At 50.7% G+C, this 11,825-nt stretch overlaps 4 protein-coding genes across 4 annotated transcripts; 2 read left to right on the top strand and 2 right to left on the bottom strand.

Annotated features, from left to right (window-relative positions):
* Positions 1–628: 628 nt before the first annotated feature.
* On the bottom strand, positions 629–2,675 carry N7506_007625 (Multicopper oxidase type 2; the record flags this gene model as incomplete). The annotated part of the gene is made up of 5 exons (XM_056956918.1): positions 629–1,711; positions 1,774–1,903; positions 1,961–2,131; positions 2,185–2,411; positions 2,481–2,675. The coding sequence occupies 5 exons, from the start codon at positions 2,673–2,675 to the stop codon at positions 629–631; spliced, it is 1,806 nt and encodes a 601-aa protein (XP_056811252.1).
* Positions 2,676–4,289: 1,614 nt separating this feature from the next.
* On the top strand, positions 4,290–8,731 carry N7506_007624 (putative SH3 domain protein (Cyk3); the record flags this gene model as incomplete). The annotated part of the gene is made up of 2 exons (XM_056956917.1): positions 4,290–4,567; positions 4,675–8,731. 2 exons carry the CDS (start codon positions 4,290–4,292, stop codon positions 8,729–8,731), a joined length of 4,335 nt encoding a protein of 1,444 aa, XP_056811251.1.
* A 323-nt stretch (positions 8,732–9,054) lies between these two features.
* On the bottom strand, positions 9,055–10,455 carry N7506_007623 (putative exopolyphosphatase; the record flags this gene model as incomplete). The annotated part of the gene is made up of 1 exon (XM_056956916.1): positions 9,055–10,455. The coding sequence occupies one exon, from the start codon at positions 10,453–10,455 to the stop codon at positions 9,055–9,057; it is 1,401 nt and encodes a 466-aa protein (XP_056811250.1).
* Positions 10,456–10,593: 138 nt separating this feature from the next.
* On the top strand, positions 10,594–11,754 carry N7506_007622 (uncharacterized protein; the record flags this gene model as incomplete). Its single annotated transcript, XM_056956915.1, has 1 exon — positions 10,594–11,754. The coding sequence occupies one exon, from the start codon at positions 10,594–10,596 to the stop codon at positions 11,752–11,754; it is 1,161 nt and encodes a 386-aa protein (XP_056811249.1).
* Positions 11,755–11,825: the final 71 nt, after the last annotated feature.

Here is an 11,825-nt window from a genome sequence, read left to right as displayed (position 1 = left end):
GACCGCCATCCTCTGACAAATGCGAGTGCTACCATATCAAAGAGACTTGAAATTCGAATTTTTTTTTTTTTCCAATTCTTGACTCTAAAGAGTAATTGAAATTGAACATAAGATTTTACTGAAGAGGCGCGATACAACCTTGAAATTCCCATCAAAATGTCATGACCCCCTCTCCCTTTGTCTTGATTAGAGCATACTCACAACCCTCGAAAGCCGACTGCTTTATTCGAACGCACAAGAAACCTGCAGGTTTTCTATTTGAATATGCAATTAAAACAGACAACAGCATCTACTTAGCGTATTATCTTGATATTGTCCGTGATGGTTTTATTGGAGTACCTACGGAAACATGTTTATTTATAGATATCATGATGGTAATCACTATAAATGGGCTTGGGAATATGCGCGGAATATGATCTATTTAGAACCTTGGAAGATTATTCATTTCTGCTGTTGCTTCTTTAAGAATCTGGCACAGTTTGGTCACTCGTGAGCGCAATTTTTGCCGTTTTTAAATTTTATTCTAGGGTGGAAGCCATGAATCATTCTGTCAAAGGAAAGTCAGAGAATTTCAGTGAGTGCAAAGAGTAACCAAGATCTGGACATCGAAATTTCTTATGTAAACAATCTAGACTTTGACACGAGGGCTCTGGTCTTCTCCAGCCGGTATCTGAGGCCATGCATCAACACCATCAAGGATAGCCACAGCCATCCCATTTGCCATGTGTGTTTCAATGTGGCAGTGGAAGATAAAGGGACCGGGGTTGACCACCTGGTATCGCAAAATCATCCAGGTTGGACCATTCGGGCCAAGGGTAACAAATGTATCTCGCATCTGTGGGTTCTCCATCTGGAAATATTCCGGATGATCCGCAAGAGCCTCCTCTGTGCTGTCCCAGCTGAAAAAGCCAGGACCAACGCCCAGAATGAATGCCTTGCTGGAATGCTTATGCATGACATGCGGACTTTGAATCGCAGGGGTGTTGGGCATTTCACCAAGTTGCAGCAAAATGTCTACCCAAGTACCATTCTTGGTCTGAATGACGGTGCGAGGATCAAGGTTATCTTTGGCATTGATGTCGTACAGGATAGGATCATCCCAGTTCGCCATCATGTCGTATAAGCCACCCCCTGAAGTAGTCCATGTGTAAGAGGAGCCCACACGACCGAGAGTAAGGTTGACCAGCTGATCAGCAGTCTGAGGAATTGTAACAGCGGGGTAAGGCTTGATGCCTTTGTTGTCCAAAGAAGTCACAGAAGCAGAGGTGTTTCTTCCACCATAATCCACGTAAGGTTGAGAGGGTGTGGTGTCATCGGAGCCTTTGTATCTCAGTGTAGCAAACCCAGAGATGACCTGATCGCCTTGTGTATCGGGAATTCGGATGGTGTAGTCTTTCGGGGCCTTGTCGAGCTTGATCATAGCAGCGTAGCGCTCGCCATTGTAAATATTGACACTTTCAGCGAGTTGAGGCTCGATATAACTTCCATCAACCTCGTAAATATACATAGGGTGTTCGTCAATGGAGAACATCAGAGCCTTGAGAGACGAAGCACTAATGAACTTCAGACTGACCCAACCGGCATTGGGGTCAACTTCAATGATCTCGTGCAGACCAGTGGTAGCAGAGCAACCGGAGTTGACTCCTGCGGGTATTCTGTCCTCATAGGTAGGGGGAAATTGCCCTGGACCTCGTAAACGTTGGGCAAGCATCTAGATGGGTTGTCAGTAAAAAGAGAAAAAAGCCCAAGGTTTCCAGGTTGTAGAGTTCAAACATACCCCTTGTCAGTGAGTGGCTGATTGTTAATGGCTGTCTTCAGGTAGGAAAGTTCCACGCTGGAGATTTTCTCCGTTCCAGGGCAGTATACTGCTCCTCGGCCGTTGATAAGAACACTATCCGAACAACTGACGGCATGTCATATTAGCAAAGCGTGATATAACTCCAAACGGTAGCGTACTTACAAGATTTCCAGGCGGCTATCTTCCATCGCCCTCTGATATTCCGAAGAGGTCAAGTGATCCCAATCAGAGAGGACAATAAGCTGAGGGTTCTTTTCCGCTCTTCGCATTGCCTCGACATCGTCCGTGTTATCTGAAATGAAGTTGAAGGGATGAGGTACATCAGGACCAGGACTTCTCGGGTTAGCCTTGAGGTTAATTTGAATATAAGTTTCCAAGTATCTCACTTTATCCAAATTGGCCCATACAGCCCATCCATAATTTCAGCCATGCCGTGAGCATGATACCAGTAAGTTCCATACTGGGTTGCAGTCCAGCGGTATGTCCAACTATGACCTGGCTGAATTGGCTTCTGGCTTAGGCCAGGAACTCCGTCAGACCACGGAGTATTCTTCTGCTCAATGCCGTGAAAGTGAACTGTTGTATTGAAAGGAAGGTTGTTGTGCACGACAAACTGTTCCAACTGGTTAGTATAATTGACCATGGCAGAGATTCTACCTTGCAATATATGTATAAAGCTTACCTCCACATCATCGCCTTGTTCAAGGCGTAGCTCAGGGCCTGGGAACTGATTGTTCATAAAGATCATTTCTCGCAAGTTGCCATCAGGTGCGCCCTTCTGCCAAGTCAAGTCCAAGTCGAAGTGAACATGTTTCGCCAAAATGTGAGGTATCAGCCCGGTGGCAGCCACGATGGCAAGATTCTTTAGAAGCGCCATGATGGGAAACGGGAGCCGAGGGAAAAGCCCTGGAGGAAGCCTGCACGGTCGACCAATTGAGTAGCTATAGGCTTGAGCTTAGTCCAAGCGCCAAATATAATGACAATGCTGGAGCTCTAAGTATTGAGATATATTGCAGATCAAGAGTTTCGTGCCATGTCGAGATTCCGACGATTGATTGTAGTATATATTTATATACCAGTTATCATTTCAAAGATAAAAGCGACATTTCCGCTTCGGGCCCACATGGGTAAGCATTTGACATCCGCAAACATGTTTGCATCCATCTTGACAAACAGGGAACTGGTTCAATTGGAGGAGTTTGCATGGTTTGGCTCAGAGGAATGAGCCGTTATATCGTTGAGGAATGCTGTGAGGAGCTGGAAGAAGGGGTGGCTAGCTTCGTCTTTCCGGGTCGGAAAGGGGTCACCCGAGATGGAGAACCACTCGGATATTGAACCGAGCCACGCAGGAAACCCATGAGAAAGGAATTTCTCGGTAATACTCCGCACTCATTGGACGATAAAGCAGGGAATGCAGGAGACAGACAGTCTACGAGCCAGAAACAGTTGGTGATGTGGACAGATTGTTTGTGGCTGGGAATTCCATGACAAGAATGTGACTATTGCCAGATGCGGGAGAGTGGCGCATCGTCATCAGCCATGCTTGCTTCCAAGTTTAGACAAATACCAGCAAGACTTTGTAGACGGTCGAAGTACTCCGTACATTGGCTGGACATACGGAGTATGATGGTCAATTTCGAGTGGGGTTGAAAGGGGCTTGCCTTGATGCAGGATATGATACTAGTGTTAGACATTTTCTTTACCTCGAGGAAATGTTGAAGGATCAGAAATATCGCCGCAATTGATTATCCAGTCTTGCCAAGAGGATTGGTACGAGTCAGAGCCTGAACATGGACCAGGACCGATGGGTTGTTGAATCGAAACATAATGAGGACTTGAAACGCGTGTCTTTGTTGGAACCATGGATCGGGTGCGGCTCTCCAGACAAGCATATGCGTACCCGTGGGTGTGGTTCTTCAAAGAACTAGGCTTAGGCGAACCTCGATGACTGCAGAATTTCTCTTCTGATGCTCCTAAGAAACAGTTATTTCGAAATATAAGCCTTTTGACACCACTTGAGATCATTACATAAGCGGTATTAAGCTCCAGGGCTTATCGATAAGAGATCATCCCTCGCTAGTCCCGATTTGGCCAGCTGTAAACACTGTAAACACCGGGGGCAACATTGCAACCCGAGCGGCCCCAGTTCTCAGGCCTCACCGCGGTCTCTCGACTCCCACTCCCTCCACGCCTCCGCAGTCTGTCTGTTGGTCGCATTCGATTGGCTTAATTTGGCTAAATCTCTTTGCATATTTGCGTATTTCCTATCCTCCCAACAATGCTGATTTATTGATCTTTCTTATCCCTGCGCCCGTACCCCGTCAACTCAACTGTTTGAAGTCCGAACCAACAACGCCACATTGCCGATTGACGCACGATTGACCGATTTCTGCCTCGAATTGAAGTTCCTAGAGTCGCGCCAGGGGCTGAGCCGACAAATCTAGTTGATTTCGTGTGTTGCGCTCGAATCGTTCTGGATTAAAAGACCACCATGGCACAATTGCCCACGCGGTTCCCATGTTGGTGCAGAGCGATCTATTCCTGGGGTGGAGAATCAACCAAAGATCTGGGATTTGTTGAGGGTGATTTGATTGAATGCTTGAATGCGGGTGACGGACAATGGTGGATGGGTCGATTGCGCCGAGATAGGCGTGCGGTGGGACTGTTCCCATCCAACTTTGTCGAGCTGTTGAGTGAGGATTTCGTGCCTGTGAGCCGTGATACGAGTCCTATGGTTTTAGCAGGATCTTCGCCGATCAACAACCCCACGTCCGCCCCAAAAAAGCAAAAAACTGTATGGCGGAAACCGTTTCAGGCGCACAAGGAGGCCGTGTCACCAGCTTCAGTGGCCCGTCGCGCGACTGAATCCAGCCCAGCTGCGCCCGCAATCCCACAAACACCACCTCGAGATGGGAGTGTTCCGAGGAGCACAAAGCCATTGCGCACACACGCTTCAGCTGTAAAGAATCAAGGCTCGGTCTCCCGGCCCTCTTCTGTGTCATCCAGACCGTCATCTCGTGGCGTTTCCCCCGTGCATCGGCAGAGCCAGAAAGGTCACCCTCTGCAATTCTACCCAGAGGAAGCATTTCATCTTCGCGACATTCGTCTCGCGAGCCGTCTCCATATCAGGCACAGCCACCTACCATGATACCAAGAGGCAGCGTTTCATCTTATAAGACTATGTCGCGCGAGCCATCTCCCATGATTGCGCAAGACCACTCAGCTGCAATCGTTCCGCGCGGTAGTGTGTCATCATACCGGGCTTCATCTCGCGAGCCATCGCCGTTGCAAATGCAGGAGTATCCACCGCCGAGTGCTTCACAAGGAGGCGTTTCTTACAGAGGTTCGTCGCGTGAACCATCACCACTGCACATGCAGGAGTACCCTCCCGCGAGTGTCTCATACGTAGGGTCACAAGCATATCAACTTCCACCACCACGCGAGCCATCGCCTATGATGCCGCAAGAGTATGCGCCAGCACCTATGGTCCGTGGAAACAGTTCAGGATATCGCGGGCCATCGCGAGGTCCTTCTCCGTTACACATGCAAGATCGACCTCCGGCACCCATGCAGCACAGTGGCTATTCACCCTACCGCCCCTCGTCTCGTGAGCCGTCTCCGTTGCAGATGGAAGAAGAGCGGGAGAATTCTCCGCCCCCTCCGCCGCCCCCTCCGCATCGGGTAGCCATAAGCCGCGGGGATTCTCGTTCTCCTGGGCCCCCGATGCATTCCCATACACGCAGTCCTTCGCCACGGCCTCATATGTATCAGCCGCGCAGCCACTCGCCGCAGCCACCGGTACATTCATCCCACCACCGGGCAGTTTCTCCTCAACCCCCAATGCATCAATTCCGCAGCCGCTCGCCGCAACCACCAATGCATGCATCTCATCATCGAGCAATTTCACCACAACCCTCAATGCATCACTCGCGGAGTCCCTCGCCACAGCCACCCATGCACAATTCCCAGCGACGTACCCCTTCACCCCAGCCAACTTCTCGCTCACGGCAATCGCGCTCACCTGCTCCTTTGCCAATGAATGACCGCTACGTGATATTTGACCGGACTCCATCCCCATCCGCAGCCTCAACGCGCTCGGCACTTTCTGCAACTTCAGGGCAATCCGAAATGCATGGAAACACTCCTTCCCCGCTTCGAGATGCCATGGAGGACGTGATGACTTCATTGGAGGATATGGGAATCCCACGTGGAGCCCAGTCTCCGTCTCCTGCGCCCCAATTCAATGATCCCTGGGCGCCAGAAGCATTCGATACGTCAAATGAAAGGACACCTCAGCCTAGCAAACGCCGACCTTTAACATCAATGGGCTTCGATGGATATAAAGCACAGTCACAAGGCGGGCTTGCCCACAGAAACAGCGTGTATAGCCATGATCATTACACAGATGGTCCACCCCAGCTTAACAATTATGTGCAAAGGATGGAGAGCCGCTTGCGCCAGCTAGAAGACCAGAACCGGTCATCTGATGAGCCAAAGCCGGCCCCCGAGGACGATGACGGACCTCCTCCGCCACCTCCGAAACATGCTACCTACCACCCTCGAAACAATTCTCTGCCAGGAGGACATCATCCGCACTTGAACAGTCGTCGATCCGGTCACAATGTTCGAGGAGACATTCTCAATCGCTCGTTTACAAATAAGTCCAGTGCCACGAACTCATCCAGCGGAGTTCAAAGCAATGGCACATCCATGACCAATAGCACAGATAAGACCGGTCAAAGCGTTATGAGTGGGTTTTCCGCAGGAGGATTCAGTGCGACGAGCGCTGGGAGTTTTGCCCGACGAGGGGGCCATGAACGACCAAACACAGCCATGGACACTATACGTTCTCGGGGGTTCAGTGATGCTCGCCCAGAATCGCCGTTTACTGGTGTTTCCTACCACTCCAGTCATAATTCATCCCGACAGGGTGCCTCGTCAGCTATTCCTTGGTCGTCAACGGTTGATCAGACCGATCACAGTGCAATCTTTGGTGGCTTGTCTACACCGAAGACCAAGAAGCAAGGTTTCTTTAAAAAGATATTTGAGACCGCCAAGACTGGTGCGGCCAGCGCGAGAAGTAGCATCTCGGCCCATGGTGATAGATCTGGATCCCCAAACAAGAACCAGAGAAGCATAGACGTTGTGTCCCCTCTTCTCACATCCCAATCAAACCGAGAGAGTGCTCGCGATATGCCAGGGACTAGCACCCTTGACTGGGTTCAGGTTCGCCGAGACGTCAACCGTGCCTCGTCTCCTAGCCGGAATGAAAGAGTCGAAAGAGCGGAGCGTTGTCAAATGCATGATCATCCGGTGGTTTACTCTGTTGAGGAGCTATACGATACTGCGGACGGCGAGGAAAGCATTGATGGGCAGCCGATTACTGAGCCCACCAATTTCAACGCAGCCAACCTCACACTAGTCGACAAGAGCGCTCGCTTCATCAGCAGTCTCCCACCATTGACTAACCCCATGAGCCTTGCGCAGGCGTACATCTGTCGGCCATACAAAAGTGATGTGCAACGTCTACGAGCCATATTCACGTGGGTCAGTGAGAAGATCGCATGGGAGGAGCCAGTTGACGGCCTCGAAGTCGACATGAAAAGACTACTGCAAGCCAAACGTGGAACTCCAGAAGAGATCGCGCTATTAGTCCATGAAATGTGTGCGGCTGTTGGCCTCCACACAGAAGTCATTCACGGATTCCTCAAAGGCCCCGGAGACGTCCTCGATTTGGACAGCCTTTCCCGTCCAAACCACTGGTGGAACTCAGTCTTAGTTGACGGCGAATGGCGCTTCATGGATTGTGCACTTGCCAATCCCACAAATCCCACCAGAAGCAAGTTCGTCACCAATAACTCCTCTATAGCAGAGAGCTGGTACTTCCTCGCGCGCCCTCTTGAGCTTTGTTACACCCACGTCCCACAATATCCGGATGAGCAACACATTTGTCCCCCAATCTCACCAGATGTGTTGCTTTCGTTGCCCACGGTGTGCCCACCCTTCTTCAAGCTCAATGTGCAACTACCGGATTATGACACTAGCCTCCTCCGCATCGAGGGGCTAGAAGTGATGCAAATCCGCATGGTAATACCACACGATGTTGAATGTGCCGCGGAGGTCGAAGCTCCTGGCTTCGCTCGTGATGCAGATGGTGATTGCTTCGAGAGCGGAGACATCGTACGAAAGCGCGCATTGGTACAGCCTGATTGGTTCCGAGGCCAGAAGCGGATCACCATCAAGGCGGTCCTTCCAGGTGATGAGGGCCAGGGTGTACTGAAGGTATACGCTGGCAAGAAGGGCCTAATGCACAGTAGCCGGGATATCCCCCATCCCCTTGCATTGGCCCTGCCCATGCTACACACTGGCGAGAATCCCTCTTACGATTTTGTGCTCCGTCATCCCACGCCGCACGCTCAAAAACATGATCTGTACATCATGCAACCGCAGTGCTCTCGCCTCGCAGTAAACAACACATTCGTGTTTGCTGTGCGACAACATCCTGCGGCGCCAGGCTCCGCTCAGGATGACAAAACGTCAAACGGCCGTGGATCGCCTGTATCTGTCTTCAACCGCCCGTCTAGTGCCTTGAGTATGGTATCCAGTACCGCAGGCGGATCGACTGTCTCCGGAGCCTCGAATGAATTCTCTGCATCAACCTCGGCAATCTCGTCAACCAAGTCCACCTCTGGTCGGGACAAGGCGGCTAAATTGGCCATTCAGTCTCCTTCGGGCAAGATTCTTCGTCTCACCCGCAAGGCCGAGCATATGATCGGTGGTGATACGGGCACTGAGTCAGTTACTGATGCAGCTGCCGAGGGAAGTGTATGGGAGACCGTCATCAAGATCGGCGAACGCGGCATGTGGCGCGGCCTCGTACTCGCCGACCGAGCTGCGCGGTGGTGTGTTTTTTGCGAGTGGGAATGTGTTTGATTTGATGATTTCTTTCTGTTTACATACTATGGGTGTTTCGTTTTGAAGTTTTGTCGCGGTAGATACACCCGGGGGCTGTTCGTTTATTGCTTTTTGAGGTGCATATCCGCGTTATTTTGGTCATCTTACTGCATACTGGCATTTGCATCAGGTTGGCTTGGAGCATTGCACATATTGCATATCCATTTGTGGTCTGGTCCAGAAATATCTGGACCTTGATCGGTGTTTGAGAGTTTGCCTGTCTCATTAAGAAATTTAAGTCAACATGAGTGAATCATTATTCTTGTCCATCTCATTATGTACTCTTTCTAAGATAGTTAGATTTACAACCTCGCCACGGCTGTCCGTAGCAGCGGCGCAACTTGTTTTCTGCTGCCAGCCACATTATTCTGTACCCAAAGTCTCCTCCATAGCGGCGAGTCTGCGTTCAAAGAAATGAAATCATTTTTTGTGAGATCAGGGATATCCTCGGCATCCAACGGAGACCAGTCGATCAATCCAAGTTGAGAAGAAGCTTGCTCAACAAATGCTTTGGCGCCTTCAAGAGCTGCGTCATTCTCGCGCGCCACGCCAATGAATAGTTCACGGCAGAATTGGCCATCTTTCGCAGTGAATGCAGTCATAACAACAAGCATATCCAAGTCTTTATCGGCTGAAGTTGCAAATGAGCGTGCAGATTGTAGGAATTGCTCTGGTGTACCCGCTTTCTGCACGATCCACCTGATTGGCTTGACTGAGGAGCAGAATCCAATCTTGACATCTTTGCCATGTGATTGGGATTTCTCGGTCCAATCTTTGTAGTCGCGGTCCAGAACCTCGTCCACGGTAAGCAGGTCAAGGCTGTTCTTCTTGGCATCGACGACAGCTTCGTAGAACTGTTTCAAGTCCCACTTGTACTGAGTGGTTGAAGCTTCCCGCGGTACTTCAATCTGGTTCCGCAAGGATTGAACAGCCTCACGATCTACATCAGTGACCTTGCCCTCCGCAGTCAGATTCGAGGTATCAATTAAAATTGCAGAGAGTGCAAGTTTTGCAACCTGGACCATTTCGACAGTCTCTTCGGTCCACAGACTTTGTCGCTGCAGCTCTTTGACGATGAGGGATGAACACGAGCCAGGCCCAGGCTGAATGATCAGCGGCTGGTTCCTAGGAAGCTCTTCGGCACTTGGCATGTAGCCCTCGTCGACATGATGATCGATGCATCCCAATGCTCGGAAAGATAAGCCCGGCAAGCCCGTCAGAGATCCAAAGCCCTTGTCGGTTCTTGAAGGGCAAGGCAACGCATTCCAGTCGACCAATGTCGCCTCGGTTATAATCTGTCTGAGAACTTTCTGATCAAGGAGTGACTGCGCGAAGTCTGCGACGGTCACAATGTGCTCGCGTAGGAAATTCCCTGCTGAATGCTGGGTATTTTCAAACTTCTCCTCATTCCTCAGGGCGGGAGAGTTCGTTGACGACCATAGTGCCGTTACAAACTCAGGTCGAAGTCGGTAGAGCTCTGGCCCAGCTGGCACATTCGGCAAATTCAATAACGGGATGTGAGGTCTTGGAGACTGAATTGGGAGGCGGTTGTTCGCGCAATAAGAGTAGATGATCGCCGAGACAATGGAGTCAAGGTCGGCAGATGAGTTGCCGATCACATAGATCGGAGACTCGGATAAAGCACCCGAAATGAACTGGTGGTGCACTCGGCGAGCTTGTCGCAGAAACTGAAGGAGTGTCATTTTGGTGTTTTCGTCGCATTCGATTTGCGATACGTCATTTCATTGCTGACGTGATAAATAAGTGATGCCCCCAAATTTAGGCCAAACTATACAACTGACCTCTTGCGACTCCAGTGTCTTGGAGTCATGTACAAAACAATGTCTCTCCCTTTACAAATCCCAGAAACGCTTGCCCAGATTCCACGCTACAAGATATTGTATCCTACACCATCCCCGATTCACCCACTGCCCTCAATTGCACCGACCAGAGTCTCCCCGCATCAACCCCTCATCTCCGTGTACGCCAAACGCGAAGACCACTCATCACCTTTAGCCTGCTCGGGCAATAAATATCGCAAGTTAGAATACATTGTACCGGACATTCTCTCTCAAGCACCGGTCTACCATTACCATGAGAACAACCCAAGCCCACCAGGCCCACTCAGCGGCCCTGCGACGACCCTCGTAACAGAGGGTGCAATCCAAAGCAACCACACCGTACAGGTGGCCGCACTCGCCCGCAAACTTGGTCTTAATGCGGTGATTCTTCTACATCGTGGGACGGGCGGTGGTCTCCAGGCAGCAAGCGATAAGGAATCCTTCCAGCGCAGCGGAAACGTGCAGATCAACCATCTTCTGGGTGCCGGGGTGCGCATTTGCGAAAAAGGTGATCCGCTAGGGCATGACGCAACACCTCTTCTTGATGAGCTTCGGGCCAGTGGTCAGACCCCATATTGGATCCCTGGCGGTGCGAGTCTCCATTCACTGGGCGGGCTAGGGTACGCGAGGGCTGCATTTGAGATTGCTGCGCAAGAGAAGGAATTGGGTCTTGGTGGGTCAGGCCAGTTTGACTATGTCTTTGTGGCATGCGGAAGTGGCAGTACGGTTGGCGGGCTGGTGGCTGGGTTCAAGCTGCGAGAGAAGCTGGGTGAGAGGCCGAGGAAGGTCATTGGAGTTTTGAATTCGCCCACTCAACCCCGAGGGTATCATGAAGAGAGAGTGCTTAGGTTTGCAAGGACGGCCGGTCGCCTTATTGGACTTGATGAGGGAGACATCGCTCTTGAGGATGTGCGGCTAGATAATCGGTTTGTCGGAACTGCATATGGTGTACTGGATGATCAAAGTAAAGACACTTTGGAAACCATGGCGCGGAGCGAGGGAATGGTTTTGGATCCAGTGTATACCTCCAAAGTCGCCAGGGGCATGATCCACTGGGTAAAAGAAGGAGAGGTCGCGGAATCGGGATTGGATGAGGTCAATGTGCTTTTTATCCATACAGGGGGGCAGGCTGCTCTTGGAGCATATGCGGATGTCAGTTAACATAGAGTATACAAATACAGAGCGAGAGAAGTAGATAAGAATGGCTGGATTCAACTAGTATTACATGGTTC

This window comes from Penicillium brevicompactum (genome assembly GCF_028827555.1).
Source record: "Penicillium brevicompactum strain IBT 35665 chromosome Unknown utg000005l_segment0_segment0, whole genome shotgun sequence".
Taxonomy (NCBI): domain Eukaryota; kingdom Fungi; phylum Ascomycota; class Eurotiomycetes; order Eurotiales; family Aspergillaceae; genus Penicillium; species Penicillium brevicompactum.
Note: the sequence above shows the minus strand (reverse complement) of the source record. Positions and strands in the feature narration are given on the sequence as shown.